Source organism: Gymnogyps californianus, chromosome 2 (genome assembly GCF_018139145.2).
Source record: "Gymnogyps californianus isolate 813 chromosome 2, ASM1813914v2, whole genome shotgun sequence".
Lineage (NCBI taxonomy): Eukaryota > Metazoa > Chordata > Aves > Accipitriformes > Cathartidae > Gymnogyps > Gymnogyps californianus.
The window spans coordinates 53557506-53575718 of record NC_059472.1 but is presented as its reverse complement, the minus strand read 5'-3'; the positions used below and the strand labels follow the sequence as shown (position 1 = coordinate 53575718).

The 18213-nt window shown below is 39.4% G+C and overlaps 1 protein-coding gene across 1 annotated transcript in view; it reads right to left on the bottom strand.

Annotated features, from left to right (window-relative positions):
- EMILIN2 (elastin microfibril interfacer 2) overlaps positions 1–18213 on the bottom strand; it is a 38269-nt gene that overhangs the window by 15438 nt on the left and 4618 nt on the right. Inside the window, exons 3-4 of the mRNA XM_050891563.1 lie at positions 8243–8418; positions 3486–5420 (exon numbers count right to left, since the gene is read on the bottom strand). Coding sequence (XP_050747520.1) covers positions 3486–5420; positions 8243–8418 — 2111 coding nt within the window. The remainder of the gene's footprint in view (positions 1–3485; positions 5421–8242; positions 8419–18213) is intronic.

Below are 18213 nucleotides of genomic sequence, written 5' to 3'. Positions count from 1 at the left end.
CAACAGCTTCTGCTCTCAGATGCCCATCTGCAACTGAAACAGAAGGAAAGGTTTCCCTCCTCGGTTGAAAATAAGAATGCTTTTGTTCCCCTCCCCCTCTTAAAAATATTTTATTTTATTCAGTTTGTTCAGCCAGGCAGCTTTAACCTGCAATTTACTTCACTGAAGGAGGAATGATTTGCTGGGAAGGAAGACAAGCAGCGACCTGGATGCATGAGGCAAGTGGATCTTCGCGGTGCATGTTTCTAGTATCGTTCTGCCTGTGCTCTCCTCATCGCCCAAAACACACAGAAACAAAGTGCATAAAACAAACTAGCAAGTAAAAGAATCTGTGACTGCACTCACAAGAAGCCAAAAAGACCTGACTTGAATTTTCTTATAGATACAAAAGAGATTTGACAGTTAAGTTACAAAATACCATTTTGCACAAACTCACAGGGAGCCTAGAGGAATCGACTGTATGACTATTCGCACTACAGTACTAAGATTTTATGTTGCCCTTTATCAATGCTGTAATGCAGAGCATACATTTGGTTTCTTAGACTGTAACTTCAGCAGACAACATTTTGCTGTTGCTTTCAAAACCCTGCTACAGAGACAATTACCAGAGGAACTGCAGTTCAGGTCAAATAACCGTAACCAAAGCAAACTGCACTCCCAGCACGGTATCTGGCTGCAAGACCACACTTCTGATTCCTGGAAAACTTCATGAATCTATATGAATAGGCAGTAAGTTAAAAGAGACCACTAACTTTAACATGGCTTTCAGTTTCATGCCATTTGAAGACCAAACGTACCCGCAGAGAGGCACACAGTGCAATGAGAACAACTTAGCCTACGAGGCATGGAGCTGGGGGCAGTCACCATTTAATGTGGACGAAGAGCTGCTGGATTACATTACCTTGATGAGCACATCATGCATGGTCCCCTACACGCATAGAGCAGACCACCACCTGCTGCCACCACCGTCTTGTGTACAGCAGGACGCTGCACTACCTTCACCAGAAATTATAACAAATTAAATACATTTCTGGCCTCTGGGTCCGTATCTGACGTACAATCATTCACTAACCTGGCTTGTTAGTTTGGACTGAGGCACTTGAAACCCCTTAATAAAAAATCTGGAAGAAAACACAGCCGTATTCCTAAAATCAGGATCATTTGACTTTGCTCAAGATTACAGTGCGCTGGGCTTACACTGCTTGATAAGATTTTATATTGTATTTCTTGCAATGTAGCCCTGCCTTACTGCCCTCAACAACTGTTATCAGTAACAACTTGTTTGTGTTTCAGCCCTTCCGAAGTCAAATGACATCATTTGAATGCTATGATATGCTGGCAAATACTGCATAAAAAACTCTACACCAATGTACAGCGAGGACTGACAGTCTTCCTTTCAAATAACGTTGGTATCGGAGTCGATGCTGCAGATCATGTACGTAAAAATAGTTAAAGCCATACCCCAACTCACGTAACAGTGTTCCCAAACTACTTCCAAAAAACGCTCTTTTGCCAAAATCTTTCTGCAACTCCAGCCATCAAAACTTACTTGAACTGCTGTGCCAGACAGTGTATTATTGTAATTGGAAACATTTGGGGACTGAAGTGTGTGCTTCACGAATCCTTCAGAGGCCAGAGGCACCCCATAGCAGCGAGGGATGCTCAGAGTGCCTGCACCCCAGATCCAGCAGCAGCGTCCTTCCGTAGGCTCTTAACACCCAATGGTGGATAGAGAGCTCTGCCCTGAAACAGCATTATTTTATGGAAACTCAGGTGCGCTGAGGCTTTTTAATGCTTTACAACATTGTAACAGGGACTGATAAATACAACCCATGAGACCGTTCGAACGCCTGCTTTAAATAGCAGAAGAAAGATTACTGTGTATATCTTGGACCTTTCTCCAATGTTGGACCCTAGTGCAAATTGATTTTGGGCAAGATGGATGAGAAATAGGATTACATAGATCATCATACTGCATTTTAATGGGGACTGGGTCTAGAGGTGAATGTCCTAACCCTGATGAATATAAGTCAAGATTTCACCAAAAGAATTATCTGAGAATTACCAACCCCCTCCATTCCCCTTTACTTCTTCCTTTAAAGGAAGAGAAACTTTTTTTTTTAATTTCACACAAGAGCTTCTCACCTCGGAAGGATTTTTGTGTCAAGTACTGCAATCCATTTGGTTTTAAACAATTAAACACTCAAAAGAAACATATCTATCACAGGCTTTCAAGTCTCCGCCTCGGAGTGAGAAGGATATTCTTCCCTAAAGAAATTACTTTCAGACCCTTCAGGAAGCACAACCTGCCCATTCGAGCAAGAGCGCTCATGGTCCTGCATCTGATCTCCCCCAACCACCATCAGCTGCAACAGCCCACAGGCTCTTCCCTCAGCACCTCTTCTTCTGACTGAAGGCCAGTCACAGAAACCGGCCTCTTATTTATCTCATACACGCACAGAATTCAAACCAGAGGCATCAACCAACTGAAAAGTGCAGTTTCAAAACAGTCTCCAATTCCTATGTTTTTGCGTCATGCTAACAGAAGCAGGAACTCAGCTTCCTTCTGTAAACTTTGATGCTCTCAGAAAAACAACCCATTGCTGAAATTTGGAGCAAGAACTGCAGAGGGAACTGAGCGGCGTTTGGCAAGGTCTCGAAACCTTCACGGCAAGGTTCACCAACATGTTGAGGTTACCGTTTCAGAGCATTTTGAGCCAAAGGGAATGTGCCTCTGCTTCTCAGCCACTCTAATGCAAACCTTAAACCACCTGTGGAGGTAGATTTGAGCTAACATGTTGGACTACTAACAGAAGTGGCTGAGGTGTGAAAACACTGCCAGCTGGGGTGTGCATCCATTGCCAGGTTGCCAACTACGTTGTGGGAATGCAAACTTCTGGGAGAGCTATGCAGCAGAAGTCTTATATTGCCACACCAAGATATGCCAGAGCTTGTTTGCGAAAGTCCTAAATCAAAGAGGTGGTGCTGAATTATAATCATTAACTCATGCTAAGAACCAAACTTACAGGGAATCTTTCTTATCATAAATTTGAATTCCTTTGACTTCGGTTTTCTCCATTTACTTTTCAATTTCCCCCGAGGAATCAAGAATAATCTCATACAACAAAATAAAACAAAACAAAACAAAAAATCAAATCAAATGAACTGGAATAATACACACAGATAATTATTACTTAAAACTCACTATCCAAAAATATTACTTTTCCCACTCTCTTTGTTCTGGCTCAAAGTAACCATGAAAGCATATAAGACTTTTTTTTTTTTTTGAGAATACTTTTAAAAGCCCTCACAGTCCTCTATGGCGTTCTAGAGCAAAGAGCCAAAATTAGAGTCACTGTGAAAACAAAGCAGAAATTGTGTAATATTAAATTTTTCCTCCCTTATTTAGTTCATTTATATATGATTCAGAAAAGAAAGCCAGTTGAAAAACAAACAAAAAAAGCATTAAAAAAGGCAAAACTTACTTGTGTCAGACTGAGATTTCAGCATGCCTTCAATGTCTGTGGTGATTTTGGAGACCTGACTATAAAACTGTTGGACAGAATTTTTGAGGCCAGAAATATCAGTGGAATGAGATGCTATGGTTCCATTCATTTCACGGACGCAGTTCCATAAGCTGCTCACGTGCTTATTCAGACCTTCTTTTATCTTCTGCAAGCTACCTGAGACAGAGTCCAGCTTGCCACAAACGTTTTCAACACGTGAGACTCTGCTCTCAACATCCGAAATACCCTCCTGGATACCTTGGGTCTTTTCTTTGCACTTGCTAAGATCATTCAGGACATGGTCATTCAATTGTTCTAGTTTCTCTTTCACTTCACCACAGCAACTATCACTGGGATGAGCAGTTTGATTTGCAAATGTCCTCTGCATTTGATCAATTTTTCGGAAGACACCTCGTTGTGTTTTTCTACAGGTAGAATTGACACCCAGAAGCTGCTCCTTGCAGCTACTCAAGCCGTCTTGAAGATTTTTCATATCTTTATCCATGACATTTAGACTATACCGGAATACACGTACGTCTCTCTGCATTTTCTGGATGTCACGTTGGTTACCCTTAATTAAGCTGAGTTTCTCATTAAGAGAGCTATTTAGAGACTGCAGGAGAACAGAGTTATTTTCTGTTTTCAAAAGCAAGTGATTGTATTTGTTGTTACAATTTTCTAGCTCTTTCTGAAGGTCCTCCATACTGTGTGGTGCAGACTGACATTTCTGCCCACAGAGGTGTTCAAGCGACAGTAGTTTGTTCTTCAGGAAATTAATCTCTGCTGTAAATTGCTCATTTGCAACTCCTGCATCACTGGGCAAGATGGGCCCAGGATTAATATACATTCCATCCGGGTCTGTGGCATTAGCCATCTCTAAAATAGTGCCACCTAGCCTATCTTCTAGTGCCCGCAGCTTTTGGTCAAACAAGTCTCTCAATTCATCTACCTCAGCAGCTATAGCACCGCGGAGAGTTTCCTCAACATAAAAGCAATGTTCTTCAGCATTTCGTTCTGTAACATTCATCCTTGCATCTAGCTCCTCCAACCTCTCACCAAACATGTCTTCTAGATCTGGAGTTGACAATCGACTGATTTCATTATCTATTCTGACATTCAAGATCCTGTGTGCTTCGATAACTCTGTCAATCTTCTTATCTAAATCTTTTATCCGTTGGTCAAAGTCATTTCTCTCACCCTCCTTGCAACACCTGGAATTGTTTGATGGAATCTGAGTTCGGAGAGTATTTATTTCTTTCCTCAAGTCATTCTCTTTTCCTTTTATAAGATCAATTATTCCTAAACAGTTATTTTCATTGTCATCACACTGCTGCTGGATATCCAGTAGTTTGTATTCACAGGAGTTCTTCAAATCTGCCATTTTCTTTTCAAATCCTTCCAGTACTTCCTGTCTGAGGGACTCAAATTTTGAGTCTATATACTCCTGATATATATTGTCACTGGGCACTGTTATTGTAGGTCCTTGTGCTGCCTCCTGCAGTTGTTTTAATTGTCCCTCATAGCCTTTGATTTTTCCATTCAGTTCCTCCAGCTTGTCATTCCTCATCTTCAAGGCTTCTTTGACCTCAGCTAGCTCAGACTTTATATCTTCCATTTCAAAATCAATAAAAGGGTCTTTTTGATCTTTATTACTGAGGAGTCCAGGCAGATGAATGGTGTCTGTTTCACCACCAACCGCACTATCAGGCTCTGGGCGGTCATAAAGGTTGTTCAGCCAAGTGACCAACATCTTACTAGCATCTTCCTGGACAGTCAACTTTAGGTTTTCATTCACACCTGCCACGGAGGACTGAAGTTCAAGCACTGATCGTGTAAGTCTAAACAATTCGTCCTCAAGAAACTGCATTTTCTTCTCATATGGTGGAGGTTCCGGCACTTCTGTTGGTTCTGCATCTGTTTCATGGAAATAACAGACAAAGTCTGGATGTAAGTATTCCCAGTGGTATCTGTTTTAATCAGCTGAGGCTAATTTCACTTTTCTTTAAAGCCAAATAATGATTTAAATTGCATAATGCTTGTACCCTTTTCTATTCTTGTTTTCAGTAGTTTATAATTAAAACATTATCAAAACACTCCGAACTAAAAGTTTTAGCACATTGACCAATTCCTGCCAAGATACAATGGCAAAAAATAAATAAATTAGCAAGCAGAACCCCCTTCTTGTTGAGCAAGGAATCTAAGCTATATCATATATAACAGACCATTACAGATCCATACACATCACAGCACAGTCACCTTAGAGCCACTGCATCTCCTGTAAAAATAATTTGGGAGGTGCTGCTCCTGAATTCCCATTGAAAACTTAAGTGGCAATAATTTATGTGCCTAAAGTGGGTTTGTGCTCCAGTATTTTGCTGAACTGCGGCCCAAATGCATATACTGGATGGGGTTCTGCAAGATATTCCAGTTATCACACTTGCTTCAAAAATACCTAATTATTTGACACATATTTAAGTAGGCAATAAAAATGTGTATAAAAGCATAAGCTTTACACATCCAAAATCATTAGATTAAAATAACACCAACACTATCCTCATTGAATGAAAAAAAAGTAAAAGCAGACTTTTAGCTGCAATCTACTTTTTAGCTAGCACAAATCAATTAATGAATCTGAAACCATCCTTCCAATCCTTTTGTCATTGGCAGCACCTCATTTGCAGAGCCACGTACATTTCTGGATGTTCAGTTTCAAGCAAAATGTGTAACAATTGTAGAAAATCCAAAAGAAAAAAAGAAACATTATCAGAGGTCAAGAAAGCATAAACTGCAGGAAAAGTCAAAGTAATTTGTTATTTAGGCTAGAGGAGAGGAGAATGAAGAGTGATATTCTGAAAGATAATCTGCAAACTGTTTTCCGTATCTGCTACTGATGGGACAGGACAAGAATGGGCTTCAACTGGAGCAAGTGAAGGTGAGGCATGATAGCTGTACAGAAAGTGAAATGCCAGAAGACATTGTCCACACGAGCAGCAGAATTTCCACCACTGGAGGCTGGACAAACATAGCTGATCCTACCTTAGGGGATGGATAAACAGACCCCTTAAGATCCCTCTAGTCCTATTTTCTGGGATTCTCAGCAACAAGGCACTAGTAAGTCAAGATACTGAGTGTGATCCCAAATAATCATCTAATATTAATCAAACCTGCAGCCAGACCACCAATTGTTTTAGTTTAACAAACATTTAATACCACTTTAATGTGTAGATCCACATGATCATATTTATTTGCATACTCCCATGTATCTCTGCCATTATGCACAGAGGGGTACACTATAAATACATCATGTATAATCCTGATTGGGATTTTGCATGATACCTTTTATGCAATGCATAATCCAAAGACCTTTGCACAGTGAAGGCATACTATTGCAGACATAAAAAACGTAAATGAAGTTAAGAAGCAGAAGCGAAGAAGAAAATATACTTCTTTAAACACGCCAGAAAATAGACACACAAACCGTTAGCATTAGAATAACTCTTTCAGATGACAAGTGGTGTTAACAGTTAAATCTTCAGACAAAAAAATTTTAGCACTGGTTCCAAGCTATGCATGCTACATATAGAGTGGAGAGCAACACTGAGATAGGGTCTGGAGGACATGCAGTTGGAATTTTTCTTAGTTTTAAACTGGATTTCAGCTTAAAGACATTACAAAGAAAGCAGGAAGTCACAAATGTACTCTTCAAGACTGGCAGGGTGGCTGAGTCCTTTAATAATAAAAAAGTATGCACACAGAGTGTAGCTATTACATACACACTGGTCTATTTTTGCATTGAATTACAGTTCTTTTAGGGTCAGAGCAGAAAGAAAACCTCTAGACATAAGCAGTGTGCAAGTTACTTAAAGATACCACCATGTCTTATTACTATCTTTTGGAAATAATATTTTAGGTGGGCTAACAAAATATTGAAAAAGCTTATTTTTAAAGCAGGTATATAATCTATAGGACTGGTTTGAAACCATGTATTCAGTCCCAATCCATTCCACTACACAAAAAACACAAGTGGAAATCTGACTAAGCGCTACATGTGACACTAATCTCCAATGATGTTGGGAAAAACTCCTTCAGAAGGAAACATCTGTTTATCATTTTTTGTTAATGCAGAAAAGGCATAATACTGCAGTAACAGCATTCCTTCTTGCCCTTTCAGAAGACAGTATCTTATACAAACAAACATCATTCATTCTTTAAGGTATTTCTTCAGAAACCAAGGCTTATCATTCCCTTACCCCTTAGCATTAAGGCAGGTAATCTAAGATGAATCTGTAAAATCTGCACAAGCCCTTGAACAAACAAAACACTGTGAAACTGCTAGGGAGCATTATATATCATTAAAATTAGTACCTGTTCTTTTTGTTTTAATAATAGTTCCTCTCAAATATGTCTTTTTTTGCTGAACACTGAAGAAACCACAAAAAAATCCTGTAAATTCTTACAAAAACCCCAACATTAACACAAAGATTTTCCTGAACCATCAGTAGCCAGCTAGCATTGATGGCCAGTGTTCTACAGCCACCCCTCCGTTATTCAGGAAATCCTCTGTATCAAGACTGTTATTGCCTGGCTATTATTTTCCCACTACGCAGTGTCTTCCATATGGCTTTTGTACCTGCCAGTAGTTGAGTTTAATAGAAACCATAATGGTTCTTATACTTAAAAGACAAAACAAGAAACCAGACGTGATCATGCATACCAAAATTCAAACAAAAAGTTACCCAAGCCTTTCTTCACAACAGCTTTCGCTGGTGTTGTGGGACGACGAGCAGTGTTTGGCCTTTCTGCTGGGCCTTCTCTGCAGTCTTCCCCTTTGTACCCAGGACAACATCTCCATTCCAGCTCTGTTACTGTCTTATATGCAACTGTGTACCGAGGTCTGAAACTTGTTCGGTATCTGCCAAAACAGAAAGAATTTTAAACGATCCGTAACCTAACCTGCTATTTAGATTAAAGCTAAAATTAAAACAGGGTTTTTTAAAAATGAAAATCAATTATTTTAATCTATGATTCATTTTCTCCTTCGAACATCAAAGGAACAAATGTTTCTGTCTAGGTTTTAAAGTTACCTGCACTCAACACAGTCATGTCAGGGAGAGCAAATATGGCCATAGAACAGGGGCTTTCAGGTATGGGCACAGGGATAACATGTTGTGGGAAGTGAAGGTTCAACTCATCAGACACTGCTGAGAGCAACAGTGACCACCAGTGTATTACTCTATAAATTCAAAACCTTTTTCCTCTAACTAACTGCTTTTCATTGCAAACCCACCCACAGGGCTGCTCTGGCAGCAACTCTTCTGGACATCAAAAAATGTTTCTGCCTGCTTTGTCCCACTTGTCTTTCCACAGTCTCCACTTAAACCATTCCTCGGAATCCGTATGTACAGAGCAGTCAAAGCTAGGACGGATATTCCAGGGAAGGACAAAATGCTGAAAGCATGAGTCAGATAAGGACATGAAAGAAGGAGTCAGATGAAAGGCTACAACCAACGAAGCAATCAACTCTTTCCTACTTCACTAGTTAAGTCAAAGAGGGTCTTGCAGACAAACCTATGCACACGTTATGTACCTACAACCTTAAGTTTCCCCAATTAATCACTCAGAAGTTAATAAATGACAAACTGATTCCGATTGTGCAACTTTCTTTAACCACAGACTTCTTCCGTAACTTTCCTTCAGTACACGTACCGTGTGTTCACCTGCAGTCACATACTATGGTATCCCACCAGACCACAAGCAGAGGCTGTGCTATTTTATAAAAACTAAATCAATTTAAGGCACAGCTCATTTCAGGTTGAGAGATGAGGAAAATAAGTAAAACAGGGATTTGCCACCTCAGCTCTATAACTTGGTATACTTGGAACACGTAGAAACAAAAAAGTTACCCAAATTTCTCACGTGAATACCCTTCTCTGAGTAAAACTAGTATCACACTACTAACCTCCCTACGGCATTTTCAGATCTTTTTTTCTTAAGATTATTTCAGATTAGAACAACAGTTTGCATCCATTAATGAACGACAGGCTCACTTCATGGCTGATGTGTCCCTCAAGTAGTAATACCGGCAGAATAAATACAGGACAGCAGCAAAGGACTCAACAGGAGCTCTGCAACAGATTTCACTCATAGCCCGGCTGGGCTCACAGGGAGTGTATTTTGGGACAGAGAGAGAACACAGTACAGAATGGGCACCAGAAGCAGCCATGCTATCACACAAGAACCAACTACATGTTTCATGAAACATTGTCTTGTATTAATATGCAAAATTCCCTATTGTTTAAAAATAATCAGTCATCAGCTACCAAACAGAAAGAGTTAAATCTTACAGTGACTGTGAAACAGTTTCTATTGAAAGTCACAGAGTTTAACCATTACCCTTCAAAGCTTCTCTTGCCATGTGTGCAAGTAATTGCTGAAATAATTCTGTATTTTTTTGTTCAGCTTCTTTCACCTTCAGAGACATAATTTTAATATAATGTCACACATCTGATAGCCATTTGCTGTCCCTTTTTGGTAAGCTGCTTAGCAAACTTGGGGTGGGGGGGTTAAAATGTTAACTACTAATTATGAATTTGTTTCTTTTCCAACCATGTCTTTCCCAATTCTGCCACAATATATTCTAATTTTTGCACTCGGGAAATACTCAGTGTTCTTTTGCATTATTACTTTATCTACGACTTCTCATTCAAGGGGAAAAAGTTACTTTGACTAGAGACAATGTCATATTTTTTCCAACTACTTTTGGGCCAAAGAGTAGTTTATTCTAATAAGCCTCTCTGGATTCCTTTCTCCTGTGAATCTTCATAGGAAGGCAGGGGCAGGCTAGGCTGTAACTGTCTGTTAGCTGCTCATAATTGCAGTGGTTTGCTGTGGTTGTCAGCTTTTCAGATTCTGACCTGGAGCACGTAAACTGAGAGTGGGTTTCCAATCCTTTTTTTACCTTCGCAACACCATATATGAAATAGCTGTAGACTGCACTCCAGCTCATCATTTCTTTTACAATTCTCACCGAAACATCTGCTGAATCCTGTTGACAAATGTAAAGTACAGACATCCCCAAAGACAAGTGCTTTAAAAATTAAATAGAGGAGTGCAATGTAGCACCATTGGGAAGGACAACATCCCGGCCACACAGGAACTTCCTTTTCCTTCTCCCTTATCTGAAGTATTAAACCACATCTCGTGTAGGTAATTTGGGTTTGATTCCTTTCCTTCCAACTAGCTGCCAGAGTCAGAAAAGCGACAGAATTAGCTAGATGCTTTAGTGTTTTGAAGTGGTTTTGAGAGTCATTACAACCTCTCTCACAACCACCACATTACTGAAATGAAAACTTTGAACTTCCAGATCAATTTTCACATGCCGGAAATGGTTGTACATACTTTTCTCTGATTTCAGTAGAACACTTAACTGCTCCAAACTTTGTGTGTGTTCCTCTCTATACTTTCAGGGCCAACTCCTTCCTGAAAATTGCAGTGTTTTGATTATCTTTTTTCCTAACAAAGTTTTAAGAATAAGAACTACTTTTATGCAAATTGTGCACTTCTTTGCTCAAATTACAGAACGAGGATTTTTCTTGTACCATTTCTGCCATTCCTATCATAATTTTGACAAGTTTCTCTTTGTATACCTTCTCTGTAGTCATGTTCATCAATGTAGACACCTTCAGATGACTTAAACATTCAGACAAATTATAAGACACAACCAGATACAAAAGAAGAATATAAACAAATTAAAAGAAATCAAGCTTGGTATTTTTTATATGGGCAAATTATAAAACTTTTCCAAATTCCATCTTAAAAACAAAAAATAAGCAAGTTTGACATTCTCGCTCTTTTTTATTTCATAGTCTCATGATCCTAATAGGCACAAAATGTTTTAATATGATTTAATACAAAAATTATTTGAAATGCAGAAGAATCCTCCCATTCTAAATTATAAAATAAAAACATTGTGTATCTACAACTTTTAAAATGTCGTAGCACTCTATTCCTTACAAATTCTTGCAAGTCGGAGAGCTCAAGCAAATACACGAATTGGATCTGTTTTGATTTCAGCTATGGCACATCAAATACAGACTAACCTGAATCCTAAACCACAATTCTCCTAGAGCAAAAACAAGCTAGAAACAAAATGGTTCAAAATCTAGATGTCGAACAGCTTTCATATTTTACATCTTGAACTACAGTAACAAGACAGCTATACTCATGGATGGCTCAGAAATTAAATTGGGATTTACTTACCAAGAACTATTGCTCCTCTATACTGCCAGTCCAGCTGAATGAATCACACAGCTAGTCGCATTTACTTCAACAAGGCTAGTCACGTAAGGCTGGGAAACAGGAACTTACCCTAACACTTTTCTAATTTGAATCCAGTCACATAAAAGTTTCTTAAAAATCACAGCTTCATTGCTACAGCTTCTCTACCAATGATATGCTTCATACACAGTTGTGGAAGTTGCCCATGCACGGAATGGTGTCACTGTGCCAGCACTATCCGGATACACTGATAAATGACAGTCACCAGCACGCATCCAGCCCAAGGGAGATTCTCAAGCACACCACAAGTTTTTTAAAGACAGAACTTTGCTCGCTCAGTGGATTTCAGTGGAAGAGCTGGAGACGTCCAGGATTTTGCCAGGATATAACAGTCTAAGAGCACTGAACACAATTGTATTCTTGGTTACAGTTCTAACAAAACAAACCATAACCTTTTGCTAGTGACCGCATCCTGAGAATAATTTGTGATTCTACATATTTTAATGACATAAGACTGGGAGCTACTAGACTATACAAATCAGATGCCTTTATTTATATTTGCAGTATTCCGAATCCAATTGCTCACTCATAGTCACAGCAAACATGTAACATACAAACACAAACATACAAAACATACAAAATGCACTCAGTGTAGCCGGAGAGATGAAATGTTGCTTCTCTGTGCAGCTGGGAAGAGTTACGTAGTTAGAACATGCCATGCCCAAGTTTCACATCTTTTATCTTGTAGGTGTGAATCTTTACACAGTTACCTAGCGAGGCAATTTGGTCAAAAGGGTTCACAAAAATTTCATAAGTCTCTTAAAGAATTGAGGCTCCACTTTAATGCCTGTATATGCTGGAATGTAATTAAAAGACAGTAAAACATTAAATCTTCCTCCAGTTGACTTGGATTTCTGCTATTCAAGTAAGTGTTAATAAACACAATTATTTTTACAAGTGTCTCAAAGATATTTAAAAAAAAAATTTCTTATGTGGTTAAAAGTTACATACAATACACTAGCATTTATTGTGCCTAGTCACCCCATCCTCTTGTGGAATTCCAGCCCAAGATGATGGTCATAGCCTTTTGGTGAATTGAGCTAAATACTACAAATGAAATAATTATTTTAGAAAGCACGAATAAAGAGTGATTTCAACAGTCTCTAATCTTTCCTCGCAACAGAGAAAATAAAAACAGCTGGTTTTTAGGAGTCTTTCCACAACAGGCTTATAACTACCAATGCCTACTACCTTCACCATGAATTCAACATGCTGATCGAATGAGAAAACATGTTCAGAACGCTAATGCAAATCTCCACTTTTAGTATCTAAGTATTTTGAAGCGGAAATAAAGTCGTACAGCGTGGCAATAGCATCCAAATATTCCTCCTCTTTGAGAAAAAAGTATTTTCTTAGGAAAATGCTTAATTAAAAATACGTTTGCTGCACATGCTAGACATTTTGACTAGGCAACGAGCTATAATTTTCTCATGGTGCTAAACCACAGAAGGAAGCAGTTAGCACTGATATTTGGAATGTCACCTAATAGCGATAAAACAAATCAGAAACATTTGGACAAAATTGGTGGGAAAACATATGGCTCAGTTCTGTAACTAGATATTAACATTCAACCTTTTGGGAAATGCAAGGAGATAAGTACCACCACATCCTCACTGTGAGGAAGGGACTGCAGAATCAGCATATGTTTCTACATAAGCAGCGCATAAAATGTTTATTCTGAGCACAAAACTTCAAGGTTGGTCCAAAATTCTGTAGTCATTGGAACAGGTCCCATAACTTCAGCAGCCTGCACATCACAGTCCTATTGAATAGAAGATAACAAATCTCCACTATTTAGCACTTTTATTGAATGTAGATCCATTCTTTGTAAATTATATAGTCTGCTCTTGCATGTCCCAGCCACCCAAATCTCCAATATATTGCAATGGGAGTGCTGAAGTAGCACACAGACACCCCCCAAAAATACTACCTAGAAGACAGAATTAAATGCAATCATATTTTGACCAAGCATTTTTTGTTTTGTAGGCTGCAAAGGCTTCCGCTGAAAAGATACACAAGTTGGCCATTTATACTAAACAGTTACTAAACTAGAACCAGTTGATGCCAAGTTTTCTGTTTCCCAAGAGTGCAGGCCTAATTGCAACCCCTACAAATGGTGGCTGAAATCCTAATTCCACTGAAATCACGGAGACTTTTAGCGATTGTCTGTAACAGTGAGTTTTAGCACACCTGAATTTCAGGTGCCTACTGTGTACCTATGGACAGATGCTAGTTGTCTGTATTTCCATCACAGCCAACAGAAATATAGTCGATACAGCCAGCAGAGTTGAAACAGGGCTGCATCTCAACCTAAAGACATTATTTACATCCAACTACCTAAAGAGCATGCTGGACACCACTGACTTGCATTTGAGTCACCACTACTGCAGGTGTCTAAGCTCCCATGCTCACATTCATCCCTCCGTATGGTAGACAACTGAAGTTAGGGTGAGTTGAATCCCACCTCTGGATTTTGTTCTTTTATAACCTTGCTACTACACGGCAGCGTTGGCAGCTAGCTTGTGTTCCAGCCCACAGATGAGCTTAATTTGAGAAAAGCATGTCTTTACTAAGAAATTATCCTAAGGCATTTACAGCAAGCAGTGAAAAGATGTTTTGACAGGAATAGATTAGCCTACAGAAGTCTAGGTGTTCAGTGAAAGCAAGCCGTGGAGTCGGTAAGAAATCCCAATTATATGTTGCAGCAAAAATCTATTTAAAAAGAATCCTAGTGAACCCCAAAATAGTTTTTGATTTTGATCTGGCATTAGAGACACTAAACTGCTTCTTACAGATGGACTTAAGAAAGCCTCATCTTTCCACTGCTACTCTTCCTTTAGCTGGCATTTTTGCTTTCAAAATTTATATAAAGAAGGTCAGTACATGTCTTTGCAGGTGTTGGGGTCTGGGGAATTACTTTTTCTTCAAAAAAATGCCACTGACTTTACCCGCTAGCCCAACGCCTGGCCCAGTCACAGCCATCTCAATTGAAGTTCCCGAAAGGCCGTGGTCAGGTCTTCATATAACATAATAATCAGGCCCTAATATACATTATCAAAAGCAAGCAGAGAGTGTTTCAAAATTGTTTGCTCTGGGAATAACACAATTTTGAGGCAGCTCCGTGGAATACACAAAGTTATGATGACCTCCACTAGCACGTGTTACCAAGGAGGCTCAGCTTCTCTGGGCTCACACAGGCACATAAGGGTGCTTTTAATAAAGTTTGCACAAATGTATAGCATGACCAACATTTCCACCAGATCTATTCTGAGCTAAATCCTGAATAAAAAACTGCTACTGGCTGAGAGTATTAACAGGGACTGAAACTGAAGGAAAGCAAGAGAACAGGTCAAAGCACTATGCATCTGCAGGAACGCAACTGCCTGTTGTGTACACAACCAAGAAATCACCCATCTAGGTCACTGCAAAGAGTGCTTTAATATCAGATTATGAAAGCACTGTAATTTTACTAAATGTGTCATAAAATAGGAATGAGCATTAGAGACTAAGTACTTTTTCCAGTGTTGTTTATTCTGTGCCTTCACACCACCTAGGAAGCACGATGGGAGCAGAGATTGCCTTCCATCTGGAAGAAATTGCTAGGGGGCAGAGACCTGGCACAGGTGACTTGTATTCCTCCCTCCTACTACATCCCCAGCATATCGGCTCTCAGGATGGAGGGAGAAAAGCTGTCTTCCTCTACCCCTGAAGAACACTGTCCCCTCATCTATTGGTGCCAGGGAAGGAGCAGAGAAACATGGTGCCCAAATCAGCTCACTACAGCCTGGTCTCTCTCACATGGTACTCTTTAATGATGAACATTAGTTCAATACACCCAAGAGAATCTGGCTGAATTTTACTGCAGAGTTTAGGGTTTTTTCAATAAGAGGGGCAGAAGATTACAGGAACTCGTAGAAGACAAAAATGCTCAACTCTTCTCAGACAACACCACAGGGTTTCATTTGTAGCTCCATTCAAAATCTCCAGAAGTGCCATTGTTCATCACTTATACAGTGAATTTTGATGCCACTCATCTCAGTTAGAATTCTTCTATCCAAAAAACTGAGATGCAAAATACAATTTTCTCTCTTGGGAGAGAAATGTTTTTTCTTGGGAAGAAAAAAACAAGGGACTGCACACTCTGAAACATGCCCCCACGTCTCATACTAGTTATTTCTAGTTGTTGTGTATATATATATCTCCATACACCACCACCCCATCTGTCTGTCTGTCTAACTCTCTCTCTCAGCTGCCAAGGATTTTATTTTTAAAAAGCTGACCACTGAAGTCCAGTAGAAATTCCCCAAAAATAAGTTTCAGGTTTAGAATTTTAATACTCTTAATGTTCATGAATTACCACTCCTGAAAGCTAGGTAGGCTTCCTCTTCTCATGAGCAGAGAAACCAAGACATAGGATGCATTTAAGTAACTTACAGCCACAGACAGTCTGTGGCAAGGCTCAAAGCAGAGCTTCGTTCTTGGGATTTACAGTCTTGAATTATCTTACATGGTTGCTTCCTTCCATTTTGTCGCAAAATAAACCTATGCTAGTCAACCACATGCTGACAGACCAACAGTAAGCTATTAAAAACCCACTAAATAAAATGGGACAGGAGAACCCTGAAAACACAGTCCTTTCAAAAGGATTTCAGAAAAATTTTGCAGAGCAGCACTGTGATGAAGTCTAACAGTGATGGAACAGGAGCGACTTTGCAACACGTTATGTGTTAACAACATTCTCACCTGTCTCTTCCAGCAGCAGGGACCAAGTTACTCACCCTACACCAGTAGAAAGGTCACGTGAGGATGCAGACCACTGCTCCTGATAAAGCTTCCTGAGAAACTGAGCTCCAGTAGTATCTCTTCTGCTTCTCTGCCCATGAAATAAGCTTATTTCTAGGATCATTCCAAGAAAGAGCTACTGCTGACAGATTATTCGAAAACATACACAGATAGAATAGATAACCAATACTTTCATGAATGCAAGAACTAACCTGTGGGATTAGCTGGGACCCCAACCTTCAGAATAAAAGGCAGCACTGTTTTGAGAGCTGATACTTTTCAAGTCAAAAGTGAACCACAGGGGAGAGGAAAGATGAGATGTGAATGCAAAAAAGAAGTCAGATGGGAGTAATAATCTGCAACGTGTAAAACTGGCACTGCCCCCTTTCTAATGGTGCAGAATGTTCCTTGGTTATTTGGGTGACTTATGACAAAATAGGCCTCAAACAGGTCAGCAGCACCCTAAAATTAGTAATTTGTTGTTTTGGCAACAGTTTGGTGCTTAATAGAAGAGTCCCCAGACCTCCAGGTCACACATTTCTCAAACCAGAAAAGCATAAAACCTCTAATTATTTACATTAATGTGAACTGAGGAGCAGTTTGTGATTTTTTTGAATCATTGCAACAAACTCGAATGATGTGTGAAATGAAAATTCCCTGTCCAGTTCACAGGGAAGAAAGACTCTGTTGCGTTCAGTGCATGGAGGCAGAGATGCACAATTTCAAGCTCAGGGAGACAGCCAGGAAAGTTTACCACACACAGCAGGCGCTCAAAGATTTTCAAACAAGCACTCCAGGAAACTGAAGTACGTTCTGAAGTTTTTTAAGTTTCCTTACTGTTTTCAATGCACAACCCCTTAGGCTAACCTCCCTATGTAGTCAGCTAGCTGGAGCCTGTACAAAGAAATTCTGCTTCATACAAAATATACTAAGTAGGAAAAAAAAAAAAACCAAAACTGAAGACCTTTCTAGATATTTGCAGGGGAAACATTAAACAGCTCTCACTTTCCCTTCAAGTTTTTGTGCATCCCGAAAGTTTTTCTTATGAGATATGCATTGCTAGAAGCCAGTGGCAAACACAGGCTCTGATCTGTGCTGACTTGTGTATCTGAGGTTTGATCCTGCCTGGTGCTGAGCACTCTGACACTGGTCTGTGTGCTTAATTTCTAGCAACTGAACAGTCTCAGAGAAAACCACGTTGGGACTGTTGAAGGGCTGAAAACTACATGTGGATTTCCAACATGTTCCTAGACTGGGGCTGACGTGTTCCACTCAGGTTATTCTGGGGTTGCCGGAAAATGGTAAATTGATGAAGCCATTTAACTTGAACTGGAAGTCTGATATGCTGGTTTTCAGTAATAAAATTCCCACTTTTACTCAATATTATTTTATTAATAAACATATTAATAAAACATATTAATAAAAGCTGTGTGTTACTCATAAGTATACTCATCTATCCTGATATTTATGATTGAGAAAACTAGCAGTAACAGTCTCTAAAGTCATTTCAGTCTTTTGCGTTAAATCTTCCTCTTGGCAATGATTAAAACCATGATTAGTTTGGCAGTGAGCTTATTTACGGTCATTT